This window comes from Pleurodeles waltl, chromosome 8, assembly GCF_031143425.1.
Source record: "Pleurodeles waltl isolate 20211129_DDA chromosome 8, aPleWal1.hap1.20221129, whole genome shotgun sequence".
In the NCBI taxonomy this organism is placed as follows: Eukaryota; Metazoa; Chordata; class Amphibia; order Caudata; family Salamandridae; genus Pleurodeles; species Pleurodeles waltl.
Genome location: NC_090447.1, coordinates 1,497,016,650 through 1,497,042,435, shown reverse-complemented (window position 1 = coordinate 1,497,042,435; position 25,786 = coordinate 1,497,016,650). Strand labels below are relative to the sequence as shown.

At 47.4% G+C, this 25,786-nt stretch overlaps 1 protein-coding gene across 3 annotated transcripts in view; it reads left to right on the top strand.

Moving 5' to 3' along the window:
• The first annotated feature begins 5,473 nt into the window (after positions 1 to 5,473).
• The window catches only part of ILDR1 (immunoglobulin like domain containing receptor 1), a 163,462-nt gene continuing 143,149 nt past the window's right edge, over positions 5,474 to 25,786 (top strand). Inside the window, exon 1 of one of the 3 annotated variants that reach the window (XM_069202730.1) lies at positions 5,474 to 6,022. In XM_069202730.1, coding sequence (XP_069058831.1) covers positions 5,971 to 6,022 — 52 coding nt within the window. In that variant the 5' untranslated portion in view covers positions 5,474 to 5,970. Of the gene's footprint in view, positions 6,023 to 7,473; positions 7,508 to 25,786 lie in introns of those variants that run through there. The other 2 variants (XM_069202733.1, XM_069202731.1) reach the window with 2 other exon arrangements.

Sequence of the window (25,786 nt, the reverse complement as noted above, 5' to 3'; positions counted from 1 at the left end):
CAGAGCTGACGGGTGGGGGTGTAGAAGCTGAGTCTGTTGTTTAGGTAGGCTGGTCCGGTGTCGTGGAGCGCTTTGTGACCGTGGGTAAGAAGCTTGAAAGTGATCCTTTTGTCCACGGGGAGCCAGTGAAGGTTTCTCAGGTGGTGGGAGATGTGGCTGTGGCGGGGTACGTTGAGGATCAGTCGGGCGGAGGCGTTTTGGATACGTTGGAGGCGTAGTAGGTCTTTTGCTGGGATGCCTGTGTAGAGTGCGTTGCCGTAGTCCAGCCTGCTGCTGACGAGGGCCTGTGTCACTGTTCTTCTTGTTTCTGTCGGGATCCACTTGTAGATTCTGCGGAGCATGCGGAGTGTGTTGTAGCAGGAGGAGGAAACTGCGTTGACCTGTTTAGACAAGGTGAGGGAGGAGTTGAGGATGAAGCCCAGGTTGCGAGCGTGGTCGGACGGTGTTGGTGGGGTTCCTAGTGCGGTGGGCCACCAGGAGTCGTCCCAGGCGGAGGGGGTGGGTCCGAGGATGAGGATCTCCGTCTTGTCCGAGTTCAGTTTCAGACGGCTGTTTCTCATCCATTCGGCGATGGATTTCATTCCCTTGTGGAGGTTGGTTTTGGCGGTGTGGGGGCTTTGGTGAGTGAGAGGATGAGCTGGGTGTCGTCGGCGTAGGTGAGAATGTTGAGGTTGTGTTGTCGGGCCACTTGAGCGACGGGGGCCATGTAGATGTTGAACAGCGTCGGGCTGAGGGATGAGCCTTGGGGGACGCCTCAGATGATGTCGGTGGCTTCGGAGTGGAAGGGGGGGAGGCGGACTCTCTGGGTTCTGCCGGAGAGGAATGAGACGATCCAGTCAAGGGCTTTTCCTTGGATTCCAGTTTCGTGGAGGCGTGATTTCAGGGTGCGGTGGCAGACTGTGTCGAAGGCGGCAGATAGGTCAGGAGGATGAGGGCTGATGTTTCGCCGTTGTCCATTTGGCGTCTGATGTCTGTGGCGGCGAGAAGGGCGGTTTCGGTGCTGTGGTTTCGTCTGAAGCCGGACTGGGAGGGGTCTAGGATACCGTTGTCTTTGAGGTGACTGGTTAGTTGTGTGTTGACAATTTTTTCAATCACCTTTGCTGGGAAAGGGAGCAGGGAGATGGGTCGGAAGTTCTTGAGACCGTTGGGGTCTGCTTTGGGCTTCTTGAGGAGGGCGAGGATTTCGGCGTGTATCCATTTTTCAGGGAATGTCCTGTGTTTGTGGTGTGGCCTGGGGTCCCTGTAGTGGTGGACACACTGCTGATTGACGTGTCCTGGCGACAGAGGTATGGATGGGCCCGCTGGGTGGGTACTGTGCTGGTGTTTCCTGAGGGGGAGGCTCTGTGGTTACATACATGATCGTCTGCAAGTGCGGACTCTATTATGTGGGTATTACAATCAGATCACTGAGAACGAGAGTGAGTGAGTATTATAGGGCTCTTAGACAGGGGATGATCGGTATCCCATTGTAACCCATATGAGTCAATGCCCCAAACAGGGTCAAACCAACTTTGAGTTCTTTGGCTTTGAGCAGGTATATAGAGATCTCAGGGATGGCAATAGAGAATTAGTACTCAGGAAGCGTGAATGCTACTGGATCCTTAAATCGAGGGCTGTAGAAGAAGGCCTCAATACGAATTACGAAATGGAGTACTTTCTGGGGTAATAATTCAACCACATTGGTCATTAGTTTTCTTTATCAAGGACATATTTTACTGTGAGGGAGCTATACAATCATGTTTATTAACCTTTTGACCTCATTCATTTTGGCAAGAAACAGAACTGAACTATAATAGGTGTATATATTGGATGCTAATGTAATTTACTTTAATCTTGTTTTATAATACTACTGTGACCAATTTATATTCAATGATGTATGTAAATGTATTATGCTGTGGCACAAATTGTTTATGCTTTGGATTGGCTCAGATTTTGAATTTATTTTGATGGTCATGACACAAACGTGAATCTTTCTGTATATTACAGCACTTGTTGCAATATACAGTATATATAATTTAAGTCAGAATGGACATTGGTTTTCATACGCTAATAGGGTTACCTTCTGGCAACCCAAACGATTGGGTCTCTGTTAGTAGACCGTTTGTTAAATCCTCAGAGGTGGTTGAAGGGGAATTCGTGTTCATTTTTCTATCTTCCCCTTTTTCCTTTTTCTTTCTTCTTTTTCCTTTCTTTCCATTTTGCCATATGGTGTTTTTTTTTTAATTTTCACTATCAATTTAGAGTTGTACAACTTGTACAAGATGACGCCCGCGACGAGGGCTTTAGGTATGGTTAATACGTGTAGTTAGCTCCCGCGAGTTGGGTGACTCGTCCTTCGTTGGTGTTGATTCCACCAATTAGAGAGCTTTAAACGCTGGACTCTTCAGGTTCCCGGCGCGCAGATTTGCCGACCGGGAGACGCTACTCGGTCTCCGGGACACGTTATATTCGTGTCCTCTCATGAACGCCAGGTGAGTGATTGTTTTATTTTTTTTTCCGGATAATAGCGGTTAGTGATACCCGCGGTGGTGTGTTATTTAGTGTTTGAGGTTTTCGTTCAATTTCAGTTTTTTTCTGTTTCAGGTAAGGGATTGTTTATACACACACCCCTTACGACTGTACTTGGAATTTCACATTTAACACTACTTGGGTAGGTACTTGCTTGTACAACATCTACTTTGTCTCACTTGAGTTGTAATTCCCTCGATCGCATTTTTTTATTGTACCACTTCGCATTACTTCTTTGTATTTTCTTCGTAGATTTCTAATATTGGTAACTCCATTTGAGCTATTTCAGCTTTTTGATTCGTCCTTTCTGTTATAAACATTGTGTTGAGGTATGATCAACTTCTTTGGGTGTTTCTTAATACTGCACGACCTGCCTTATCAGAACTCTGGGGAATTCAATTTATTTTTCACTTATTATTGCTTTGGACTATAGGGGTTTGGATTGACTGTTTCTTTTCATCATACTTTCGCGCTGGTGTCATGACTTTCGGAGTACTTTCAAAACGATTTTTTCCTCATGTAATTAATCGACATTTCACATGTGGCTTCTACTCGGTTTGTGACTGACGAATTATCACAGGCTATAACTTAGTTTTTTTGTGTGGCGTGGTTTCACAATGTCACATGGTTACTGTTTTTAAAAAAAAATCTTCTCTCTTATGATATTATTTTGGTATACATATTTTGATACATGATTCAACATTTTTTATATGTTTATGTAGTGATCATTTAAATTTCTTTCAGTCCTGAGGAAGTCACGGAGATTAATTTCTCCCAAGACGAAACACGTGTTGGCTGTTTTCTGTTGTTCCATACATGAATATTCCACCTCAAGAATAAATTGGAGTCATGCTAACTTCTCACGGTCTACCTTGATCCTGATTATTTAGAAGAGGACTGAGTATCATACATACATGGAATACAGACTTTTTGTTATTCATTCACGGGCGCCCTGACTTCTGTTGTGGAGGCTCTGTGGTGGTATGAGACTATGTCTGGGTAACTGACTGTCCGGAGATCCCTGATGGGCCGGGTTGGTCATCCAGATCCAGGCGTCCAGAGCTGCTGTCATCACTGTGGGCCTCTTCTGGGGGGGGGGAGACTGGATGTTGCTGGCACCTCCTCTCCAGTGACGTTGGCTGGGGGACCTGTGGAAATGTAAATGCAGTATTATTGTTTCTGCGTGCGAAATCTTGTGCATGGATGTGTTGCCCTCTATGGTTGTTATTGCCCTGGCAGCTTTACCTTGTGTGAGTAGTTATGTGATGGGCTTGCTGTTTCCCTCTAGTGTGCATGCTTTAGTGATGGGTGTCCATGCAAGTCTGTGATGCGGGTCCATGCATTGGTACAGCATGCAGGGCTTGGTATTGGGAGGGGTGGGTTGTGATGGTGGGGTGTGTGGGAGGTGGTGGAGTGATGGGAGTGAGGGTAAGTGATGGCATGCAGGTAGGGGGGGGTGATAGTAATAGAGATTTGACTTACCAGAGTCCAGTCCTCCTCCTACTCCTACTCCTGCCAGGCCCTCAGGATGCATGATTGCCAAGACTTTCTCCTCCCATGTTAGTTGTGGGGTAGGAGGTGGGGGTCCACCGCCAGTCCTCTGTACAGCTGTTTGGTGTCTTGCTGCCACGGAACGCACCTTCCCCTGTAGGTCGTTCCACCTCTTCCTGATGTCATCCCTTGTTCTGGGGTTGGGTCCCACTGCGTTGGCCCTGTCCACCATTCTCCACCACGATTGCTCCATCTTCCTAGCAGTGGATGCCTGCTGCACCTGTGATCTTAATAGTTGTGGCTCTACCCAGATGATTTCCTCCACCATGACCCTTAGCTCCTCCTCTGAGAACCTGGGGTGGTGTTGTGGTGCCGTGGGTGTAGAGTGTGTGGTGTGACGTGTTGGGGTGTGTGATGTAAGGTGCGTGGATGGTGTATAGTTGATGGTGATGTGTGGCTGTGGTCTTGCTATCTCTTTTGTGGCACTTGTTTGTATTCGTAAAGGGTTGTGGGTAATGTTGGTGTGTGTTTTATAGTGGTGTGGGTGTGGTGTGTGTATGGGTGTCAGATGTGTGTCATTTGAATTTTCCAATGTAGTGTTGTTTTGGGTGTGTGTGTATTTTGAGCACAGCGGTATGTAGCGCCAATGGTCCTCTGCGGTGATTCGTGGGTCATAATGTTGTGGGCGTAGTTCTGTTGGCGTAGCGGTGTGGGTTTTGCTACCGCCAGTTTATCAATGACCTTTGGGCTGGCGGACTTGTGTGTGTGGCTGTATAGTGACGGATTGCTATGTGTGTGTCATAATATGGGTAGCAGTAATCCGCTGCAGCATGTTGGCGGCAGTCGGCATGGCGGTAAGCGGTACTTACCGCTAATGTCATAATGAGGGCCGTAGTCTGGAGTAAACCAAGTTTAGACACTCAAAGAACCTCACTCGAGTATAAAGTAACCTATTTAGCATAACCTGAGCGAAACACCATTGGCCCAGTGACAGTGTTTCTACAGGATCCAACTGCCAGACAGCTCTATGTCCACAACACTACATTACGTATGTAGTATTCGTACAGTGCAAACCTAGCCATAAACAACTTTTTTTTTCTTTGCAGTCCTTATCTACATTGACTAGATATCCTGGCACTGTAGTTCTATGTGTCAACCCTCACATCAACATTTGGGTATTAGACATGGAACCATGTAATTAAACATGTTTTTAAAATAGGTGGACGAGGCGTGATTTTGTTACACTTCCCTATGGGTGCAACAGGTTGCTTTAAAGAAAAAAAACTGTATAAACAAACTTGAACACAAACTGGGTTTATCTGGATAAACTGGTTGGTGCATTGCTTTCCCCCACGCCACGGGGAGGGAGGAGAGGAAACAACTTAGGTTTTGTTTCAGTTTATTCATGAAACCGAGGGGTGGGGGAGGGATGGAGGACGCTTTCAGAGTCCCATTGTTGAGGGAAAGCGAGGACTCGCAGTGGGGGTTTTACAGGGCGAGCTGGGTGGGGTGCGGAGCAGGAAACTGGAACAAGTTCTTCTTTGGAGGAAAAAACTGCTGACAACTGGGAGCTTGGAAATGCAAACGAGTGGGAGTCGATACCTGCAGAGAGAGGGGAGAGGGCTGCCCTGCGATCATCGCCGTAAACACAGCTTTTGCAAGAGGAGGACATTACCTGTGTACACACAGGGGGAGGGCCCAGAGCTGCCTGGGAGGTGACCTGAGGGAGGAGGGGTGGCAGAGCGGGGAGGGGCCGACGACAACGGGAGCTCGGGCTGTGGCTGCTCGTGGAAAGGCCAGGAGCGCACGCGTCCCGGGAGGAAAGTGTATGTGCGCGCATCACTGGTCTTGAGTGGATTGCATCTGCCCGTCTCGGGTGGGGTCACGCCCTGCCCAGCCCCCGGGAGCAGCTGCTGGGCAGGGGAGTCGGTCAGGCCCGAGCCCTCCCCCGGGGCCAGGGAGTGACCCGTCATGGATGCCCGGCTGCTGCTGCTGCTTCTCCTCGGCGCCTGCATCCCCTCAGGTGAGTCCAGCTCTGCGGCTGAGCCAGGTGGAAGCCCGACAGGTGTCTCCCGCCCCAGGCCCCGGTGCCGCCATCTTGGAAGGGAGGGGGCGGGGCAGGTGACCTCAGGGAGGTCAGAGGTCACTCGTGCCATCCTTCTCTTACCAAGATGCACCCCTGAGTCTCTCTGTTTCCAGTCCTGGGCGTGTGACTTGCAATGCAGGGCTGACTCCAAAGTTTTTGTGACCTGAGTAAATATTGGCCAATATACTCCCCCATGGCATCGCCCCGTTACTGGTGCATTGGCACACTCAATACAAACACATTGGGGCACATTTACTGTAAATACAATTATAATGCACACCTGTTGAAAACTTCGTGTCTCTTTTCAGGCCTGAGCTGTGGTTCAGTTCCATGTGCTAATACTGAGACAATTGTGATAAACAGGTTGTTCGTATCCTGCAGCGCCTCGAAGTGCTATAATTGGTGAGACGATGTTGCCCGCTCGAGTTTTGAGCTGATGCACACTTTGTTCATTGTTCTGTTCCGAAGTGCGCAAAATATTAAATAAGGTATTAATCTGCAGAGTTCACACCGGCTCTTGCCTGATGGAAATAGTGCCAGGCCATCGCTACAGTGGGGGAACATTTTGCACCCTTGTTGGAATCCCGATTCAAGCGCAGACGGGTGCGTGCATCTGAATTAACATTAGCGCTGGGACTAGAACCAGGGCCTAGACGAATGATTGAACCCATAACGAGCAACGAAATGTAACACACTGCAATCTACCTTTGTTAGAACACCATACAATGTAGTTTGTATTTTTTGCTGAAAGTTAATGCTATTGTATGTGAAGAGTGCAGGGGGGTGCACAGATCATTAATACATTTCTAAAGAATTGACGTTCATATGTTTATCTACTCAGTGACACCCTGTTGAAGGCAATTACTGGATGCAGACAAAGACTACAACACCCAGCATGCAATATGCTGTCAAATGGTCAAACCCAAGACTGAAAGCTGTGTCGATGATGACGTAAACTAAGGTGGTCAAGTGCCAGCAAATGTATGGCAAACATTTTAAGTGGGAGAAGGCTCAAATAAAGTTATTTTCGCTTTAAAGAGCTGCGTACTAGGCGTGCATACAGGGAAGCTCAGAACTATGTGGTTTCCTCTGTGTCGAGGACCTATAGGCATCACCCCACTCCTTGGTGAAATGAACACTTGTTGGCACTGGTCTTTCGTATGACAACCTGGTGCATTCTGGGTGTTGTAGTATTGGTTTGTCAGTTGCATGCATCACACTGACATCTCTGACGGCAGTGATTTGTAGATTAAACTCTCGCGGTTGGTATCCATGTCGTGTGTTAATAAGGAGCCAGGTGGTAACTCAACACCATTCTAGTGCTGGGCGCTCGAGGCGCTAGATGACAACCATAACCATCGGAACGTGCCAGCATCCACGACCACTCAACGCAGAGCATGTTTGAGACTTAAAGAGTGAAAGGTGTATTTTCTCCTTGGTGTATGTCGACATGGATACCCGTGTTTCCGTGCTGGGCTTTTCACTTTAGTGTAAAAATGTGTGTTCGTTTGATCGGTGAAATGAAGCAGCCCCAAGGCCAGAGCAGTGTGAAAGGATTCTGTTGTTAGGCGACAGCCCGGGACCGGAAGTATGATGTCCCTCGTGACAGGGACAGGTGTCTATCCCAATGCCAGCAGTGAATGATGGATAAATACAACAAATATAATCGCGAGAATTGTAGCTTAAAAATAAGATAATGCAAAACATAACTTTCAGTGTCCAGAGCGATAATTTAGATAAACCTACAAACATTCGTACGTAATTTGTGACGAATGGGCGTTTTTTTCCAAGTCTTTGGTTAAAAATCTCCTTAGTGTGAACGAGGCAGAGGGGAGTGAGCCCCTGGGAGGAGTGGCTGCTGTTGTTGCCTAGCAGCTATCAGCTCTGCTGAGAATACAAGGTGGGCTCGGCCACCTGTCCCCACATCCTCCTGGTAGCCAGAGACAAGGTTTGTCACAGTTCCTGCAGGTGAACAGCAGTGTGACACAGGAGCAGGGAGTGCAGTGAGAGGATAGGCAGATGGGAGTGTACGTGCATACCTTGCGGTTGACTTAATTATAGGGAGAATTATATGGTTTTACTAATTAGCATTAGAACGATGGCAGCTGAGCCATGCAGAAACTTAAAATACAACTTCTGCCTGAAAAACGCCAGTCTGCCACTTAATTCTTCCATTTCGGCGTGTGCAGGTGTCACAGACTACAGGGGGTGGTGCCTAGTAGAAGTGCCTGGCGGTCAACGTGTGTGCGTTCTACATGCCGAGGTTCACACACTTTACGTCTATATCAGTGGGTAACCGTGACGCCGTAGTTCTGGTTAAGTTACACTTTACGTTGAGTGTTTTTGTTGGCTTGTCCGTTTGGTCTGAAGAAACTGAACAACATTTCGATGCTCAAAAAAAGTGGCTTTGATGCTCATATTTGACATAAACGATTCTTATCTCTGGAGTACTTTAACTATGTTCGGTAAATTACACAATCCTGTGTTGAGTAATATATAAAGCGGGAGGGTAGACTGCTTACCGATGTCTACACCATAGTTATCGCGGGATTCGTGAGATCCCCCGTTCTGTTTTTTTGCACCAGGAAACACCTCAGTTCATATGAAAGAAAACAACCTCGCCTTTTATTTTAATCAGTTTTTGTTATGTATGTGTTCTTCAAATACCACCCCGAATGGCTTTTGCGGGGAGGGGGGGTAACGTTTGACACTATATAAGTTTCATACCTAGGGGCCCAGACTATAAACACGTACGATTGTGCAGGAATACATCGGATTTTGTAAGCGCCCTTCCCTCGGCGAGGAGCACGCACGGGAACCGCGGGGCCCTTCACCGGTGCCAAGTTACCTGGGCATCCCCGTCTCTGGTGTGCGCGCCTTCCTTGGCCCAGGCACGGCCTCTCTCTCCTCTTTCATTCTGGGCGTCGCCTGTGGACCGAGCGGAGTGCATGAGCCGAGACAGCCCCAGGGGTGTCGCCGCACGGGGACTCGCCCACCTCCTGTCACCGAAACTCTGCGCACCGAGTCTACCCGGTCCGAGGCAGTGCTCTGCCCGGATCCGAGAGTCACATTAATACAGGAAAATAATTCTTTCCACCTGTACACCAATCTTTCTTTTGTGTGTGTATATGTGTGTGTGTGTGTATATATATATATATTTTCCCCCACCTTGTACAGCGCATCCTTCCCGCCAGTCTGCTTCGAGGCACACAGTGGGTAGTAAGCCCAGTACAAATCATAGTATATAATACACGTAGATGACCTTGAGTATGAGATATCCCCCTGTCAGTAGATACATATTATGAGCACAACCTTCAAAGCCTGCTGGCCATGGAAACCTGGATGTGCAGGTAATCGTTATACCAGAACACCTATTAGCTGAAGAGCAGGGAGGGTACTCTCCCTTTAACCCCTTCGCTGCCAGGCCTTTCCCCCCTCAGGTGCCAGGCCTTTTTTTGGCTATTTTGGGCAGTTTGCGCTTAGGCCCTCATAACTTTTTGACCACATAAGCTAACCACTCCAAATTTGCGTCCTTTTTTTCCAACATCCTAGGGATTCTAGAGGTACCCAGACTTTGTGGGTTCCCCTGAAGGAGCCCAAGAAATTAGCCAAAATACAGCTAAAATTTCTTATTTTTTTAAAGAAATGGGGAAAAAGGGCTGCAGAAAAAGGCATGTGTTTTTTTTTTTCCCTAAAAATGGCATCAACAAAGGGTTTTCGGTGCTAAAATCACCATCTTCCCAGCTTTCAGGAACAGGCAGACTTGAATCAGAAAACCACATTTTTCAACACAATTTTGGCATTTTACTGGGACATACCCCATTTTTACTATTTTTTGCGCTTTCCGCCTCCTTCCAGTTAGTGACAGAAATTGGTGTGAAACCAATGCTGGATCCCAGAAAGCTAATCATTTCTGAAAAGTAGACAACATTCTAAATTCAACAATGGGTCATTTGTATAGATCCTACAAGGGTTTCCTACAGAAAATAACAGCTGAAATAAAAACATATTAAAATTGAGGTGGAAAAAAACAGCCATTTTTTTTCTTCACGTTTTACTCTGTAACTTTTTCCTCCAATGTCAGATTTTTGAAAGCAATATACCGTTAGGTCTGCTGCACTCTTCTGGTTGCGGGGATATATAGGGCTTGTAGGTTCATCAAGAACCCTATGCACCCAGAGCCAATAAATGAGCTGCACCTTGCAGTGGGTTTTCATTCTATACCAGGTATACAGCAATTCATTTGCTGAAATATAAAGAGTGAAAAATAGGTATCAAGAAAACCTTTGTATTTCCAGAATCGGCACAAGATAAGGTGTTGAGAAGCAGTGGTTATTTGCACATCTCTGAATTCCGGGGTGCCCATACTAGCATGTGAATTACAGGGCATTTCTCAAATACAGGGAGTGCAGAATTATTAGGCAAATGAGTATTTTGACCACATCATCCTCTTTATGCATGTTGTCTTACTCCAAGCTGTATAGGCTCGAAAGCCTACTACCAATTAAGCATATTAGGTGATGTGCATCTCTGTAATGAGAAGGGGTGTGGTCTAATGACATCAACACCCTATATCAGGTGTGCATAATTATTAGGCAACTTCCTTTCCTTTGGCAAAATGGGTCAAAAGAAGGACTTGACAGGCTCAGAAAAGTCAAAAATAGTGAGATATCTTGCAGAGGGATGCAGCACTCTTAAAATTGCAAAGCTTCTGAAGCGTGATCATCGAACAATCAAGCGTTTCATTCAAAATAGTCAACAGGGTCGCAAGAAGCGTGTGGAAAAACCAAGGCGCAAAATAACTGCCCATGAACTGAGAAAAGTCAAGCGTGCAGCTGCCACAATGCCACTTGCCACCAGTTTGGCCATATTTCAGAGCTGCAACATCACTGGAGTGCCCAAAAGCACAAGGTGTGCAATACTCAGAGACATGGCCAAGGTAAGAAAGGCTGAAAGACGACCACCACTGAACAAGACACACAAGCTGAAACGTCAAGACTGGGCCAAGAAATATCTCAAGACTGATTTTCTAAGGTTTTATGGACTGATGAAATGAGAGTGAGTCTTGATGGGCCAGATGGATGGGCCCGTGGCTGGATTGGTAAAGGGCAGAGAGCTCCAGTCCGACTCAGACGCCAGCAAGGTGGAGGTGGAGTACTGGTTTGGGCTGGTATCATCAAAGATGAGCTTGTGGGGCCTTTTCGGGTTGAGGATGGAGTCAAGCTCAACTCCCAGTCCTACTGCCAGTTCCTGGAAGACACCTTCTTCAAGTAGTGGTACAGGAAGAAGCCTGCATCCTTCAAGAAAAACATGATTTTCATGCAGGGCAATGCTCCATCACACGCGTCCAAGTACTCCACAGCGTGGCTGGCAAGAAAGGGTATAAAAGAAGGAAATCTAATGACATGGCCTCCTTGTTCACCTGATCTGAACCCCATTGAGAACCTGTGGTCCATCATCAAATGTGAGATTTACAAGGAGGGAAAACAGTACACCTCTCTGAACAGTGTCTTGGAGGCTGTGGTTGCTGCTGCACGCAATGTTGATGGTGAACAGATCAAAACACTGACAGAATCCATGGATGGCAGGCTTTTGAGTGTCCTTGCAAAGAAAGGTGGCTATATTGGTCACTGATTTGTTTTTGAATGTCAGAAATGTATATTTGTGAATGTTGAGATGTTATATTGGTTTCACTGGTAATAATAAATAATTGAAATGGGTATATATTTGTTTTTTGTTAAGTTGCCTAATAATTATGCACAGTAATAGTCACCTGCACACACAGATATCCCCCTAACATAGCTAAAACTAAAAACAAACTAAAAACTACTTCCAAAAATATTCAGCTTTGATATTAATGAGTTTTTTGGGTTCATTGAGAACATGGTTGTTGTTCAATAATAAAATTAATCCTCAAAAATACAACTTGCCTAATAATTCTGCACTCCCTGTAGATGTCTTTTTTACACACTGTCTTACAATTGGAAGGAAAAAATGTAGAGAAAGACAAGGGGCAATAACACTTGTTCTGCTATTCTGTGTTCCCCCAAGTCTCTCGATAAAAATGGTACTTCACTTGCGAGGGTAGGCCTAATGCCTGCGACAGGAAACACAACATGGACACAGCACATTTTTACATTGAAATCTGATGTGTTTTTTTCAAAGTGCCTAGCTGTAGATTTTGGCCTCTAGCTCAGCCGGCACCTAGGGAAACCTACCAAACCTGCACATTTTTGAAAACTAGACACTTAGGGGAATCCAAGATGGGGTGACTTGTGGGGCTCTCACCAGGTTCTGTTACCCAGAATCCTTTGCAAACCTCTAAAGTTTGGCCAAAAAAACACTTTTTCCTCACATTTCAGTGATAGAGAGTTCTGGAATCTGAGAGGAGCCACAAATTTCCTTCCACCCAGCGTTCCCCCAAGTCTCCCGATAAGAATGGTACCTCACTTGTGTGTGTAGGCCTAGTGCCTGCAAAAGGAAATGCCCCAACACACTATCTGGACACATCAAAATGATCAAATAAAAAACTACCTGTTTTTGCGGGGGGCAACTGTGTTTTTGGTCCTGGGCTAAGCAGCCATACAGGGAAACCTACCAAACCCAGACATTTCTGAAAACTAGACATCCGGGGGAGTCCAGGGAGGAGTGACGTGCGTGGATACCCCAGTGTTTTCTTATCCAGAATCCTCAGCAAACCTCAAATTTAGTTAAAAAATCAAAATTTTCCCACATTTCTGCGTGGGATCACTGCACCGGGACAAATTTTCTACCACCCAACGTTCCCCTCAGTCTCCCGGTAGAAATGATACCTCACTTGTGTAGGTGGGCCAAGTGCCTGTGACAGGGAAGAGCCAAAAACATGTCGAAATTGAGGGGGAACCAAAGCGGGTCCAAAAGGGCAGTTTAGAAAAAAACACTTTTAGGCTGACAAGTGGGGCAGAATTTCTATCGGTATAGATGAGACAGTGCTGGGTGGTAGGAATTTTGTGGATTCCTGCAGATTCCGGTAGGTTCCATCACAAATATGTGTGATTTCCAGCAAAGTTGGAGGTTTGCAGGGCATTGTGGGTAAGAAAATGGTGTGGGGTGCATGTGAAGCACACCATACTGGAATCACCCAGATGTTTAGTTTTCAGATGTGTCTAGGTCTTGTGGAATTTTATACATGGCAGCGCCCCAAAGCAAAAAAAAAGTGCAGCCCTCACATTCCAAGTGGGACGATTTTGAGAGTTACCAAGCTCTCATGGCCCAAATGTAAAACCAAAACCCAAAATAATCAAATGTCCTCTTGCTTGCCGTGGGATACGATGTTTTAGTGTGCGGGGGGAGAGCTGAAAGACTGATATCCCCTTCAGTTGGGGTGGGGGCATAACTAGGCCCATACTGGTTGGTAGTCACCACACCACTAATTTTTTTTTTTTTTTTTTTTTTATTTCATGGCATCTAGTAGACTTCCTGCCCCCCGGGGTGTGGATAGGGGTAATTGCCCCATCTGCCCACTGGTGGGCAGAACAACTTTGGCCCCATTTATTTGGGGTGGGGGTATGGCCATAACCCCACCCTCTTATTTTGAAAAAAAAAATCTTACCTGGTCTCTGTTGAGCTTTCTGCCCCCCTTGGGGGCAGATGGGCCTTCCAAAAATAGGCCAAACAGTAATATGTCCCCATTGGGAGCGACCCTTGCCCAAGGGGCTGCCCCCCCAATCAAAACACACACACATACACACACCCATCCCTGGTGTCTAGTGGTTTCTGCCCCCCTTGGGGGCAGAATGGCCTAACAAAAATAGGCCGATCTGCCCCCAAAGGGGGGCAGAAATGGCCTAAATACAATTTGCCCCCTAGGGGAGCGACCCTTGCCTAAGGGGTCGCTCCCCATACATAAAAACATAAAGTCAATTAAAAAAAATATATATATATATATCCCTGGTGTCTAGAGGTTTCTGCCCCCCCTGGAGGCAGATTGGCCTCATTATATTAGGCTGATCTGCCCCCGGGGGGCAGAAATGACCAAAAAATTATTTGGCTCCCTAGGGAGCGACCCTTGCCCAAGGGGCTGCTCCCCTCATTTAAATAAAATTAAATAAAACTGAATTCCCTGGTGTCTAGTGGGCATTTCTGCTGCCCGATCGCATCGCATCGCGCTGGAAGCATGGCGACCTCGGATGAAGTCAGCACGCGATCGCGTGCTGACGTCATCAGACTTCACTGGGGGTGGACCGGGAGGGGGGGGGGGTCGGAGTGAAAGGGGAAGCGATTCCCTTTTCATCCCTGATGGGGGGGGTGGGCGGGGGGCCCACGGGGGGAGCGCTAGTGCTTCCCCCGTGGGCCCGGTGCTGGACGAGGTGGTCTCGTCCCAGGCACACGGGAACCGTGTGCTGGGACGAGTCCACCTCGTCCAAGGCACCGTAGGGGTTAAAAGTACTGCAGCCCTGCTGCGAGTTGCACATGCTCTCCTGTATAAATTAAACAAGCTGATGTACTCAGTACCTGTCTATTCGAGCACTGCTACAATTCAATCAGAAAATTCAGGATTTTTAAAGCCCGGCAAATCACCCGTGAGGGTCTGGAGGCGCTGGGGTTGCTAGCTGGTTGGAGCTGATGTGTTCATTTGAACAGCCAGGTCTTGAGTCCTTTCCTGAATTCCCGGAGCGATGAGGCGGTCCTGAGGTGCAGCGGAAGGTCTTTCCAAACTTTGGCCGCCATGTTTGTGAAGGAGCGTCCTCTGCTGTTGCCTCGCGGATTCAGTTGTGTCTGCGAGGAAGGGGGAGGCGGATTGTGGGTGTCTTGTCGGTTGGTGGAAGGCCATTTGTTTGCTGATGTATGCTGGTCCTTCCTTGTGCGGGGCTTGGTATGCGTGAGGCAACATCTTCAACTGGCATCTCTTCCGGATCAGAAACCAGTGGAGCTTCTTGAGGTGATAAAAGATGCACCAGCTTAGCTAGTGTGCCCTGGGCACAAGCACCAGCAAGGAAAATGGGGCCCTGACAGCTGGTCATATAGTGAAATACATCGATAGTCAGAGTTTACTGGACCCCTTCAAATTTTTGGCACCCCACCCTCCTTCCCTTGCCTCTGCACCATTGATAGCTATTCCCCTGGAAGGCTGCAAGCCGTAAATGCAGTGGGTGTAACCAAATTAAAAAAGTGTGCGTCTCTTGTTCAAGTCAAATGTGGCTCAACCTCCTCGCGTTTTGTGTGTAGCAAAATTGGGCATTTTAAACTGAATTAAGCTGACCTTAATTCCTTGTGCAGCCTAAACGTCCTATCATAGCTACAACATGGGTTTCCTGCCATTCCGTGGGTGGCAAAGCGCTCTGACGCAGATACGTTCTTAAAGGAAGCCGACACCTGTTAATTGGTGAGATTTACTGTGTTGTTGAATCGGGTCAGGTGCTTTCCCAGAGGGTGGTCTGCCAGGAACGCTTCAGCAGGGCGGCTTCATGTGATGATTAGTCACGATGAGCTCAGAAGCAGCCCCTGGCACACGTGGGGCACAGGGCCCTGCGTCCATCTTGTGTTGGTCTCCATCCGGTGAGTAGTCCCACAGTGAAAGCCACAATTGTTTGCTGCTTGATTTACTCTGCGCCCCGCACAGGGCCACTGGTGGTGTTTGTCAGCCTCCAGCCTGTACTCTGCAAGACGGTCTATTGCCCTGTGTCCGCCAGGCAGTGGTTTCCTATCAGACTAAGATGGGTTCTATTTGGAAAGGATTGGGGATCGCAGAGATGTTTTAAGGCATGGGCAAAGTGGGCCCTGGCTCAATGCACCAGTATTTGGGAGGGCCCCCTGAAAGAGCCACCCCTTTTCTGCAGAGGGTCTTGCTCTGATGACCTTGAATAATTCTTAAGCAGTTAGTTTAAAATACTGCTTACCTTTAGTGTATTGTTTATGGGATGATGTGTGAGAGTCTATTAGAGACAATTTGCAGAGAAATGTTGTGTTTGTTTCATAAAAAAGGTTCCTTTAGATCATAACAGGACCTCACATATGAGAAATGAAAGGGTATCACAGAGACTATTTACAGTAATATTAGTGAGCTGCTGCTATGTTACAGTATTGAATACACACAGAAGTGCAAGCTGGCTTTCAGTCGCGGGTGGGAACAATTGATCAGGCTCTCCGCCTCTATATGATTGTATACAAATTCACAGTAATCAGGAGGTGTTTAATCAGGAGGTGTTCATTATACTTGGTCTTTATAGGCCTAAAAGTTGCCTTCGACTCAGTAGACAGGGGGAGACTTTGGAGGTCAATGCTGGATCTAGGGGTGGATGCATCCTTAGTGAAAGCTGTAGCAGCACTGCACTCAGATAACACGGCCACAGTGAGGTATGGTATGGGCGACGAGTATATTCCAGGTACTAAAGGGTGTTGCGGCAAGGCTGTGTTTTGGCACCCCTACTTTTAGCCCCTTCCTGAATGACCTGGTTCATTACCTCCTAGAAGAACAGTTAGATGTTACTGTTGTAGCAGGTAGGGGGGTCTGAATATTTTTATTCGCAGACGACGCGGTGCTCATGGCATGCACAGAAAACGCAGCCCATAGGCCGCTCGGTCGCTTTGTAAAATACTGCGAGGAAAAATCATTGATTATTAACTGTAGTAAGACCATGAGTATGACCTTGTGGCCATCTCCTAACCTCAGGTGAACATTAGTGATTAATGACGTACCAATTGATGCCATTTAGCAATTTGATTATCTGGGAGTGTGGTTTTCGGAAAGTCTAAATTGGGACAGTCATGTCCGGAAGGCAGCTATTGTCTTAAAGCAAGCAGCGGGGGAAATACTGACGTTTAAGTTTAAGACCAGAGCCAGAAGCATTAGTACCATCCTGAAAATATATGCTCAAAAGGCAGTGGCTGCAGCACTCTGTGGGGCAGAGCTTTGGGGATATGCACACACTTGTGTGCTGCAAGTAGCCGAGAATAATTTCTTGAAAACTCTACTGGGATTAGGGCCAAGAACCCCCCTCTAGGCCTTCTTCGCCGAGCTTAGCTTGGTGCCAGTATCAGAACTAGCAGCCCTAAGTGCAATGTTATACTGGGTAAGGGTAGTGCGCAATCCCAAGGCAGCAGTGTATTTGGAAACCCTCAAAGAGGTAACCGCGAGTGGTGGATGTGGGGGCCGATCGTGGGGGGCTCACCTCCATCTAGAGGCTCTGTGGCCAGATCCCGGTAGAGTCTGACAGGACACTGGCAGCCACATAAAGTATTGGTATCAAGAATTCAATAAGATAAGGGTCTGCCAGGAACTTAGGCCCAAATCTATTGTAAGCTATTACTTTAACAATACCTGTGATCCTGCCCTTCCAGACTATTTTGATTTGTTGTGTCCTGAACTGAAGCGCACTATGTATATAAAATATAGGTTGGGTGTGCTGACACTAAGAGGCCTATTTGGTCCATAGCCACAGGCTAGCGGCTGGACTGGAGTACTGCAACTGTAGGTCTGTGGAGTTAGACAATGTTGCCCAATTTACCCTGTTTTGTAGAAAATTCTGCGCAGCTTGGAGTAGGCAGCACTACCCCCAATTCAATCTAGTGGGGCTAACTGTACCCAAACTGCACTAGAACTTTGTGTAAGGCCGGGTAGCATCATTGCACGTAACCAGGTCACCTCATATATCTGGGCTGCGTGGCCCTCTTTGAGGGAGTTGCCAGCTAAGCTGGGGTTCATTGAATTGTAAGGCCCAGCCTGATGTTTACATGAGATGGAACTATTTACTCCCTCCTGTATGAATGGGGAAGGTGCCATATTCAATGCCTTGTTGTGGCAAAAACATTAAGGGGGTCATTACAACCCTGGTGGTCTTTGACCGCCAGGGCTATTTTGGAGGAAGCACCGCCAACAGGCTGGCAGTGCTTCCAGGGGAATTACGACCGCGGCGGAAGCGCCGCGGTCGCCCTGCCGGGACCGGCGGTTTCCCGCCACATTGGTCCCGGTGGTTTAAATCCCCCAGGGCAGCGCTGCCCAGGGGATTACGACTCCCCCTCCCGCCAGCCTTTTCATGGCGGTAAGAACCGCCATGAAAAGGCTGGCGGAAAGGGGAGTCTTAGGGCCCCCTGCCACGGCCCCATGGAGCTTTTCACTGTCTGCTAAGCAGACAGTGAAAAGTGCTACGGGTGCAACTGCACCCGTCGCACAGCTGCAACACCTCTGGCTCCATTTGGAGCCGGCTCCCGTGTTGCGTCCGAGATCCCCGCTGGCCCGGCTGACGGAAACCAGGAAACCAGCCGGGATCTCATATTAGACCCCGCGGGAGTGCGGCTGCCCTGCGGTTCAACCTTGGCAGGTGGCAGCTGCCGCCCGCCAAGGTTGCAATGAGGGCCTATATACCTAAACACTCCCTCTTTGTATTCTCTATCACACCTACTGCTTAGTGAGGGTTGGCCAGTAGTAGATGTTTTTCTAATGCCTTGTTACTATCAATTGCTGTATGCACAAGAGCCTTCTCTGTGTTCCCCTCACGAAGTTCTTGGCTTAGATTGGGGGGGGGGGGTGTTCTTTTATAGTCATAGATGGTGGTACTGTATTTGCACTCCTATGTACGAGGTGGTTCTAGGATCAGTGAACTGCTATGAGGAGATGCTTTACTGCTGTTTGTCTCTTAATCTAATGATTATTTTATATGGAAATTAAGTGTTCTTATTGTTTTATGTATATTGTCTTATACTATTGTAAGGCCTGTAGCTGAAACAATTAATAATAAATATAGAAAACACACATCACTATCCCTGAATATTAGATGTAACTATATTTAGAATTTGGATATCCGTTCTTTAAATAAGACCAGTACTTCATGTCTTCAGGTTGGAGGTGGAGGTTCAGCAAAAGATGGGAATCAAACCTCGGGTTTCACCCTTTGCTGTTGGAAACCTAGAGCCCTGGCTACGTGCAGGGTTAAGCAGCCACATCTGGGCACTGTGACGCCTCAGAACTATAGAATTACGCAGTTAGGTCGTGTTAATTGCTACTACATAGAAGTTTGGTCCAGGGCCGGCTCTAGCAAGGAGGCCCTGTGTTGAAGGCCACCCAGGGGGGGCACTCCTGTCTGGCCCTACCTCATTTACAGCTGGACACACCTCTGTTGTGATTTTTAACGCTTCGTGTGAGCCAGGGACTGTCTAGTCCTTCAGCTGTATGACCACAAAAGGTGACTCCATGTTGGGGTAGTTAAAATGCGAGCAGGGGCTATATGTTTTGTAGGGAGCACTGGCGGGGCACGTGCAGGCAGGAAGAGATTTCAGCATTATTTAGCTATAGATGTTAATGGTGAGCACAGAATAACTTGGCACTGATCACATGTGTGCCCGATGTCGATCTGATGTGTGATTTAAAACATATAAGTTAAACGAGCTTTGACGATGGCAGCAGGCCTCACATTTGTGGCACACTCGCTTTGCCAGAGCTTTTTTGCTGACGTTGGACAGCATTGGCAAAAAACAAAATGCTTTCTGCCGATGCTCTGGCAAAACAATTGAGTAAAAATGGCTCCATTACATTGTTGCCAGCCCTAGGCATGCGTCTGAGTGATGCTGTATAACATACATGTGTCATGATGCAGTCACCGTTTTTGTATTTATTGATGCAAAATGGTGGATCGGGACTTGGACCTGTAAATAAAAAAATAAAAAAAGGAATTTCACTTGGAATACGGAGCAGCCCAGCAGCACATGGTACATGCCTGGCCATCTAAACAAAATGGAATAAAACAAGAACGTGTTGAAAGGTCCATGGGTGTGGGAGGAAGTACGGAGCAACAGAAATACTTGTGCTGGGCGCAGGGGAGGCAAAAAAACATGGAAAGCCAGGGAGGCACGGAGGAGGCAATGGATGCCTGGTTAGGGTGAGGTTTGAGGTAGCACGAAGCGTCCGCGGGCGGTTATTAGTCGGGGGAGGGAAGGAGCACAACGCGGAGAGAAGTAACACATGCACTCTCGTGAAGCGCTGAAAGAAAAAAGTAGTTCCCTGGATGTGAGCAGTGGAAGGATATAAGTCGTCTAATGAAAAGAATGGTGAAGCACCTATGCTTCATGGGAGGGACAAACACCGGAAAAGGAAATGAGTGACAAGCAAGTTGTTGTGTTCACAGTTCTCAGCCTAGCCAATCAGTGGGCTCGCTCTATTGGCCATTTTTTTGTTTTTGTGTGTATGATGCACAAAGTCATCTCCTTTACGTTACCGACTGATGATGAAACACGCATTGATTTAAACAGGGTTGCAGCAAATACAGATGGAAGAAGAGAGGACATATCTGGTCGATAAGGCAGTAAGGCACTTGTACAACACAACGAAAAACAAAAAGCGCAATCCTAGATGGATTATAAAAACAGAGAATAGGAAAAGGTGGTATGTTGGCAAAGCTCAGTCTGATGAGCACGTGGCCTGGTTTTGAGACATCTCTTATTCCTGCGCAGAGTGCTGCAGATGTTTGCATTGAAACATGCTTTTTGAGTATTTACCGAACTAGGAATAAATTGTCTAGCCGCTTGTATTCTGGAGTGATGTTGCTGTGCGTGAGGTGTTGAATCCCTTTGATTGCCCTGTTAGTGTTCCACCGACGGTACCCCGAGCAAGGGGGAAATCAACAAAACAGGCGATTATAAAATCTAGAAAGGTGACTCTGAAACCTTGTTCACCTGGCTCCTTTTGTCTTTTTTCCACCTGAATGGCAAACCAGCTTCCACACTGCACCTACCCAGGACTTGGAATCAGCCATTTAAGGGGATATTTAAATCCCTGTAACACATCTGCACCAAAGGTTGGCTCACTGAGTTGCACGCCTAAAGGTTGGCTCACTGAGTTGCACGCCTAAAGGTTGGCTCACTGAGTTGCACGCCTAAAGGTTGGCTCACTGAGTTGCACGCCTAAAGGTTGGCTCACTGAGTTGCACGCCTAAAGGTTGGCTCACTGAGTTGCACGTCCGAAGGATGGCTCACTGAGTTGCACGCCTGAAGGTTGGCTCACTGAGTTCAACATCCGAAGGATGGCTCACTGAGTTTAACATCCGAAGGATGGCTCACTGAGTTCAACGCCTGTTGCTGAAACATGCAGTGATTTGCAGGTCATGACAAATCCTGGAAGGGTTCAGCTTTCTATCCTTCCTAGGATGATGAATTAAATTGGACAATAGTAACGTTGGGTATTTGCAGTGCTTAACGAGCAGTGGCAATGCCAATAAGTCTGGCTTTAAAGGAATGATGTATGGTAATGTGAAGCATAACAAGTAAATAGGAAACAGCCTTAACAACGCGGCCCGAACCACAAATGTGTCTTTACAATGCAATCCTTTACCATGCAAGTCATTACAACGAATTGCCTTAGGGGAAGCGTTTTTGCACTTTAAGGACAATACTTTCCTTACTGTGGCGCAGACTGGAGTTGGAATAGTAAATGATAGTATTCCAAAGTCCAGCGCTTTCCCCAAGGCAAGTCGTCGTAATGACTTGCATGGTTGCCTGCGTTGTTGCGACCACAACTAGATAGCCTGGTAATGAATATGTATTTGTGTGGAAGCGCACAACTATAGAATAATACTGGTGTATGTTAAGAGGTCAGGTTAGAGTTGCACTGTCAAACCAGACCTAAACATCCATGTGAACTAAAGACTGTTCTCCTTCAGTCTGTGCTGCTGCCAGAGAAAAACACCAGAAATTATCCAGTTATCAAATGCATTTTAATAGCCCTGCGGCGTCGTGTGCCGCTGAAAGTTCGATCTTGGATAGCGGGCTAACTAAACTAAATGATCACAGCTGCGTGGAGGGCTTTTTTGGTGCAACCACACAACTTCTGCCCAATCAAAGCATGTACTCCTAGCTCCCAGCATATGGGCGGAGCCAAAGCCCTTCTGTAGTGATGCTCACATAATTGTCGGTGACAGCTGTGCTGTTAAGCCACCCTATCAAAATGACTAGTGTTATATGAAGGAGGTATATAAAAACAGTGAGAATCATAAAATCACTGAGTAATTCTAAGTTTTCTCAAAGGCATTTCTTTTGGAGCGTCCAGTTCTTGATATCGACTTCTCTCATTAAATTGGATTACTCAGTCCAAGTCAATGCGCGCAAGTTTACTGATTACATCCAACCTCATGCCTTATCCAGCCTTGCACTTCCAATCTCTTCTCTGCACCGTTTGCCAATAAACTGCTGGGAAGAGCGCCCTGCACGCGTTGTGCTGGGGGTACTGGTTCTGGGTGCCCTCCCTACGGCGGATGTACAGGTTGGGCCGGGTCAGGTAGTGCCCCGTCATCTACAGACCAAACATCCCCCCCTCAGCAAGGTATCTTTAGGGCACGAACCCCATCGCTCCTGTGACACGGGGAGCCACTGTGGCTAGCCACCGGAAGACCGCTGCAGCCAATGGCACAGATGTGGTGTGAACATTTGCACATTCCTCACACCTACTTTAATTAGCTACCCATTTAATTAGCCAATTATGTGAATTGCTGAAACCGGAAATTACCTCACACAGCAGCGAATTCTCACATATTATGGCATGCGTTTTTATGAATAACTTCCTTGGAAGACTCAGCACCCCCTGTCCTTAGTACTGGCTCTGATAGTGGAAGGGCAACTGGGCAAAGTGGGGGAGACCTGTGGGCAGCACCTGCCACCCCAAGCATTGCCAGTACTGGTGAGGTGCCCCGGAGCAGCCGACCAGTAGGGGGCGCCGCCGTATCCCTCCACACAGCTGTGTTGCAAGGGGGCGGGTGGCAGGACATACATTTTCCCGGGAGGGGGCAAACCGTAAGGGTGCAGACTAGACTGCAGTCCTGGTTCACAACCCTCCGTTCTTGGTGCTGTCTTGCCTGGGGCTCCCTCTTAAGACGGGACCGCATCTTTTCCACTGGCAGATTGAGTTCTCCTTCCAGTTTTTGTCACAGTGTTCACTGTCACTAAACAAGTTAACGATTCCTGTACAGGAAGTACAATGAATTCACCTGGCAAAGGAAGAAAACTTGTAAAACCGGAACTGGTTTCTCCTCAGCACAGAGGGCCTTATTATGAGTTATTAGTTTTGTTCCTTCTGTAGTAATAGTAGTATGTTTATTGTATGATCACTAAAAAGCATTGCAAACACATTTAAAAGATAAAGCGCTACAACCATGCGTAACACTAGAGCAGACTAACACCTTAAGAGCTCAGAATTAAGTCTGCAACGATATTAAATGTGGGCCGCACAAACAAGGATTAAAAACAAAGTGTGAATCTGGCATTTAGAGAGCTGGTTAAAACAAGTCCTGCACAAACCACATACGTGGATGTGCGGGCCCGTTGCCCAACCAGCGTGCTCTTAAGAGCGGGAGGTCAAAATCTATGGTTTGTAGGCTAAACATAGCCAAATGCACACAATCTGTTGGGTGGAGTGTCACTAACTAGTGCTCCTGCAGATGCAATAAAATGCAACATGCCTTTACACATGGGCATCCGCAGACATTTTTTTCATGCAGGGCACCCGCTGTGACCTGTCTGCGGCATACTGGACTCTTTTTGGCGGGGGCCAGGCCATACTAGTGCAGGCAGCATAATACTATGGCGGCTGTAGTGTTACGTTGCACTGTGAGTCTGCACACCAGGCTGTACCTAAATCCAGGGTGGGGGCAAGCGCCACCTCCTCCTCCCCCGCAGACGCCCATACCTTTACATAAGTCCTCTTCCACATCTCTAAACCCGATTGTGAGGCCTAAGTAAGTCATTCACCTGCTGATTGACTGAGCTCTGTGCTAGAGTGCCACATGCAGGTCAGTCTATAAACATACCTTTTAAAGAGCCGACTGCCCTAATCGGGAACTTCTTCCGCAGTCTGAGACCAAGTTGTGGGCATGCAGAGCATTAAAATGCACGCTGCTGTTGCGTGGAGCCCCGTCCCTGTGCGGCAGCAGGTTATCTGCGTGTTGCATTGATGGAATTGAACACATTTAATTGTCCGCCCCCCTCTGTGGGCAGGCGCCGCGCAGGCACCTTTCAGCCTCGGCAAAGAACTTCCCAATCCGTGCTAGATCCTTTGGGACGTCTGATGGATAGATGTCCTCCAGCGCATCTCTTCACGCTCTTATCCCACTTTGCAGAAAGATGGCTCGCATGTAGAGCCGCCTGGTGGAGCACTGCAGGGCAGCAGCAGACAATATGCACAGGTGATTCAGAAAGAAATTGGCACAATCTACATTGCCCAGGACCAATGGGAATGTTCTACCAATGGGACCTGTATTCCCACCTCGGCGGGGTTGATGGCCTTGTCAGCAGGATGTTCCTGAGGGTTTGTCTACCCAGGGCTGCTTTGAGATATGGTTGACAAGAGGTGGCTACATGCAATATGGCAAGACCCTCTTCGCCGGAAGTGCTTCTGCTTTGTTCTATGTCCTGCTCCCTGGATAAGCACTTACTTTGCACATTTATCGTCCTTTTTAATAAGCCCGTCGTTGTGAGAGGATCTTTTATGCCCTGTAGCGACAGGTTCAATTGTGCGCCAGCGCTGCCCAGAAACATTAACCACCAGCTCTTTTTGTCCTGGAGAATCACAGTCAAAGCTCTTCTCATTGAGTCTTGATCTGAGATCTTTTTTGCACTCAATGTCCATTTTCACGAGACCGAACACTAGATGTATCAAAGTGCGCCGGGTACATTTTGGGATGGTGAATATTTTCCTGTAAGTTGTCATGTGACAGCACTCTAATGTTTCAGTAAGCATGCTTGTGAAGGCCAAGTGGCCGTACATTATCATTGGTAAGAGTTTCACCCACAGCACCCTATATGTCCCCTCTGCCGAATGGCTTTGGAGGTTATTATGTAATTTACTTAACACTTATGTTCTTTGCTGCTTTGTCTGCCATAGCCTTAGCCTGCAAGGTTTATTTGCCTGTGTTTGGCAGCGAAACACCTACATAATTGTATTTATTGGCGGTATTAATGCTGAGTGGGCCCAGCTGCCATTCCAACTGATGTTTCCTGGTTCTTTGTCCAAATACAAGGACCGTGGTTTTGGTGATGTTTGCTTGTAAGGCATCCTTGACATTATAGAGATGGAGAATGTCCACTGCCCTTTTCATCCGAGTTCGATTGTGGTTCAATAAGACAAGTTCATCGGCTTCCTGCATGATGGGGAGCCTGATGCGTGGGAGCATGTTCCCTTTCAGCAATTCCCCGCTTAAGTTGGCTGTGTTTAAATTAAACAAGGTGGGAACTATAACACATCCTTGCTTTAAGCCCTTATTTGTGTAGTTTTTTTTTAGTGACATGTTTCTGCATGATCTTAGTCCGGATCCAGGTATCCGTGTACAGCACTGTTAAAGCCGCACGCAGTTTCCTGGTTTTACCCCACTTAGCGAGTTTTTGTCCGAAGGATCTTTCTATCTATACCATCAAGTGTGGCACTATAGTCCATAAAACGGGCATAAAGGGGGAGTGTTGTTTCAATTGTCTTGGCACCCATGTAAGCAAAGTCAATAACTTTATCCACGGTAGAAGAGGGTGTCATAAACCCCATCTGGTACTGTGTTATGATGTTGCTGTTTTTGATCCAAACCTCCAGTTCATGTAGGAGCACTTTAGCAAAGGCCTTCTCATTCACGTCCAATAGGGCGATCAGCTGATAGTTTTCTGGTTGGGAATTGTCTCCCTTTTTGTAGATTGGGTGCAGGATGGACCCTTTCCATGAATCTGGGATGACGGATGCTAAGATACATTGATTAAACA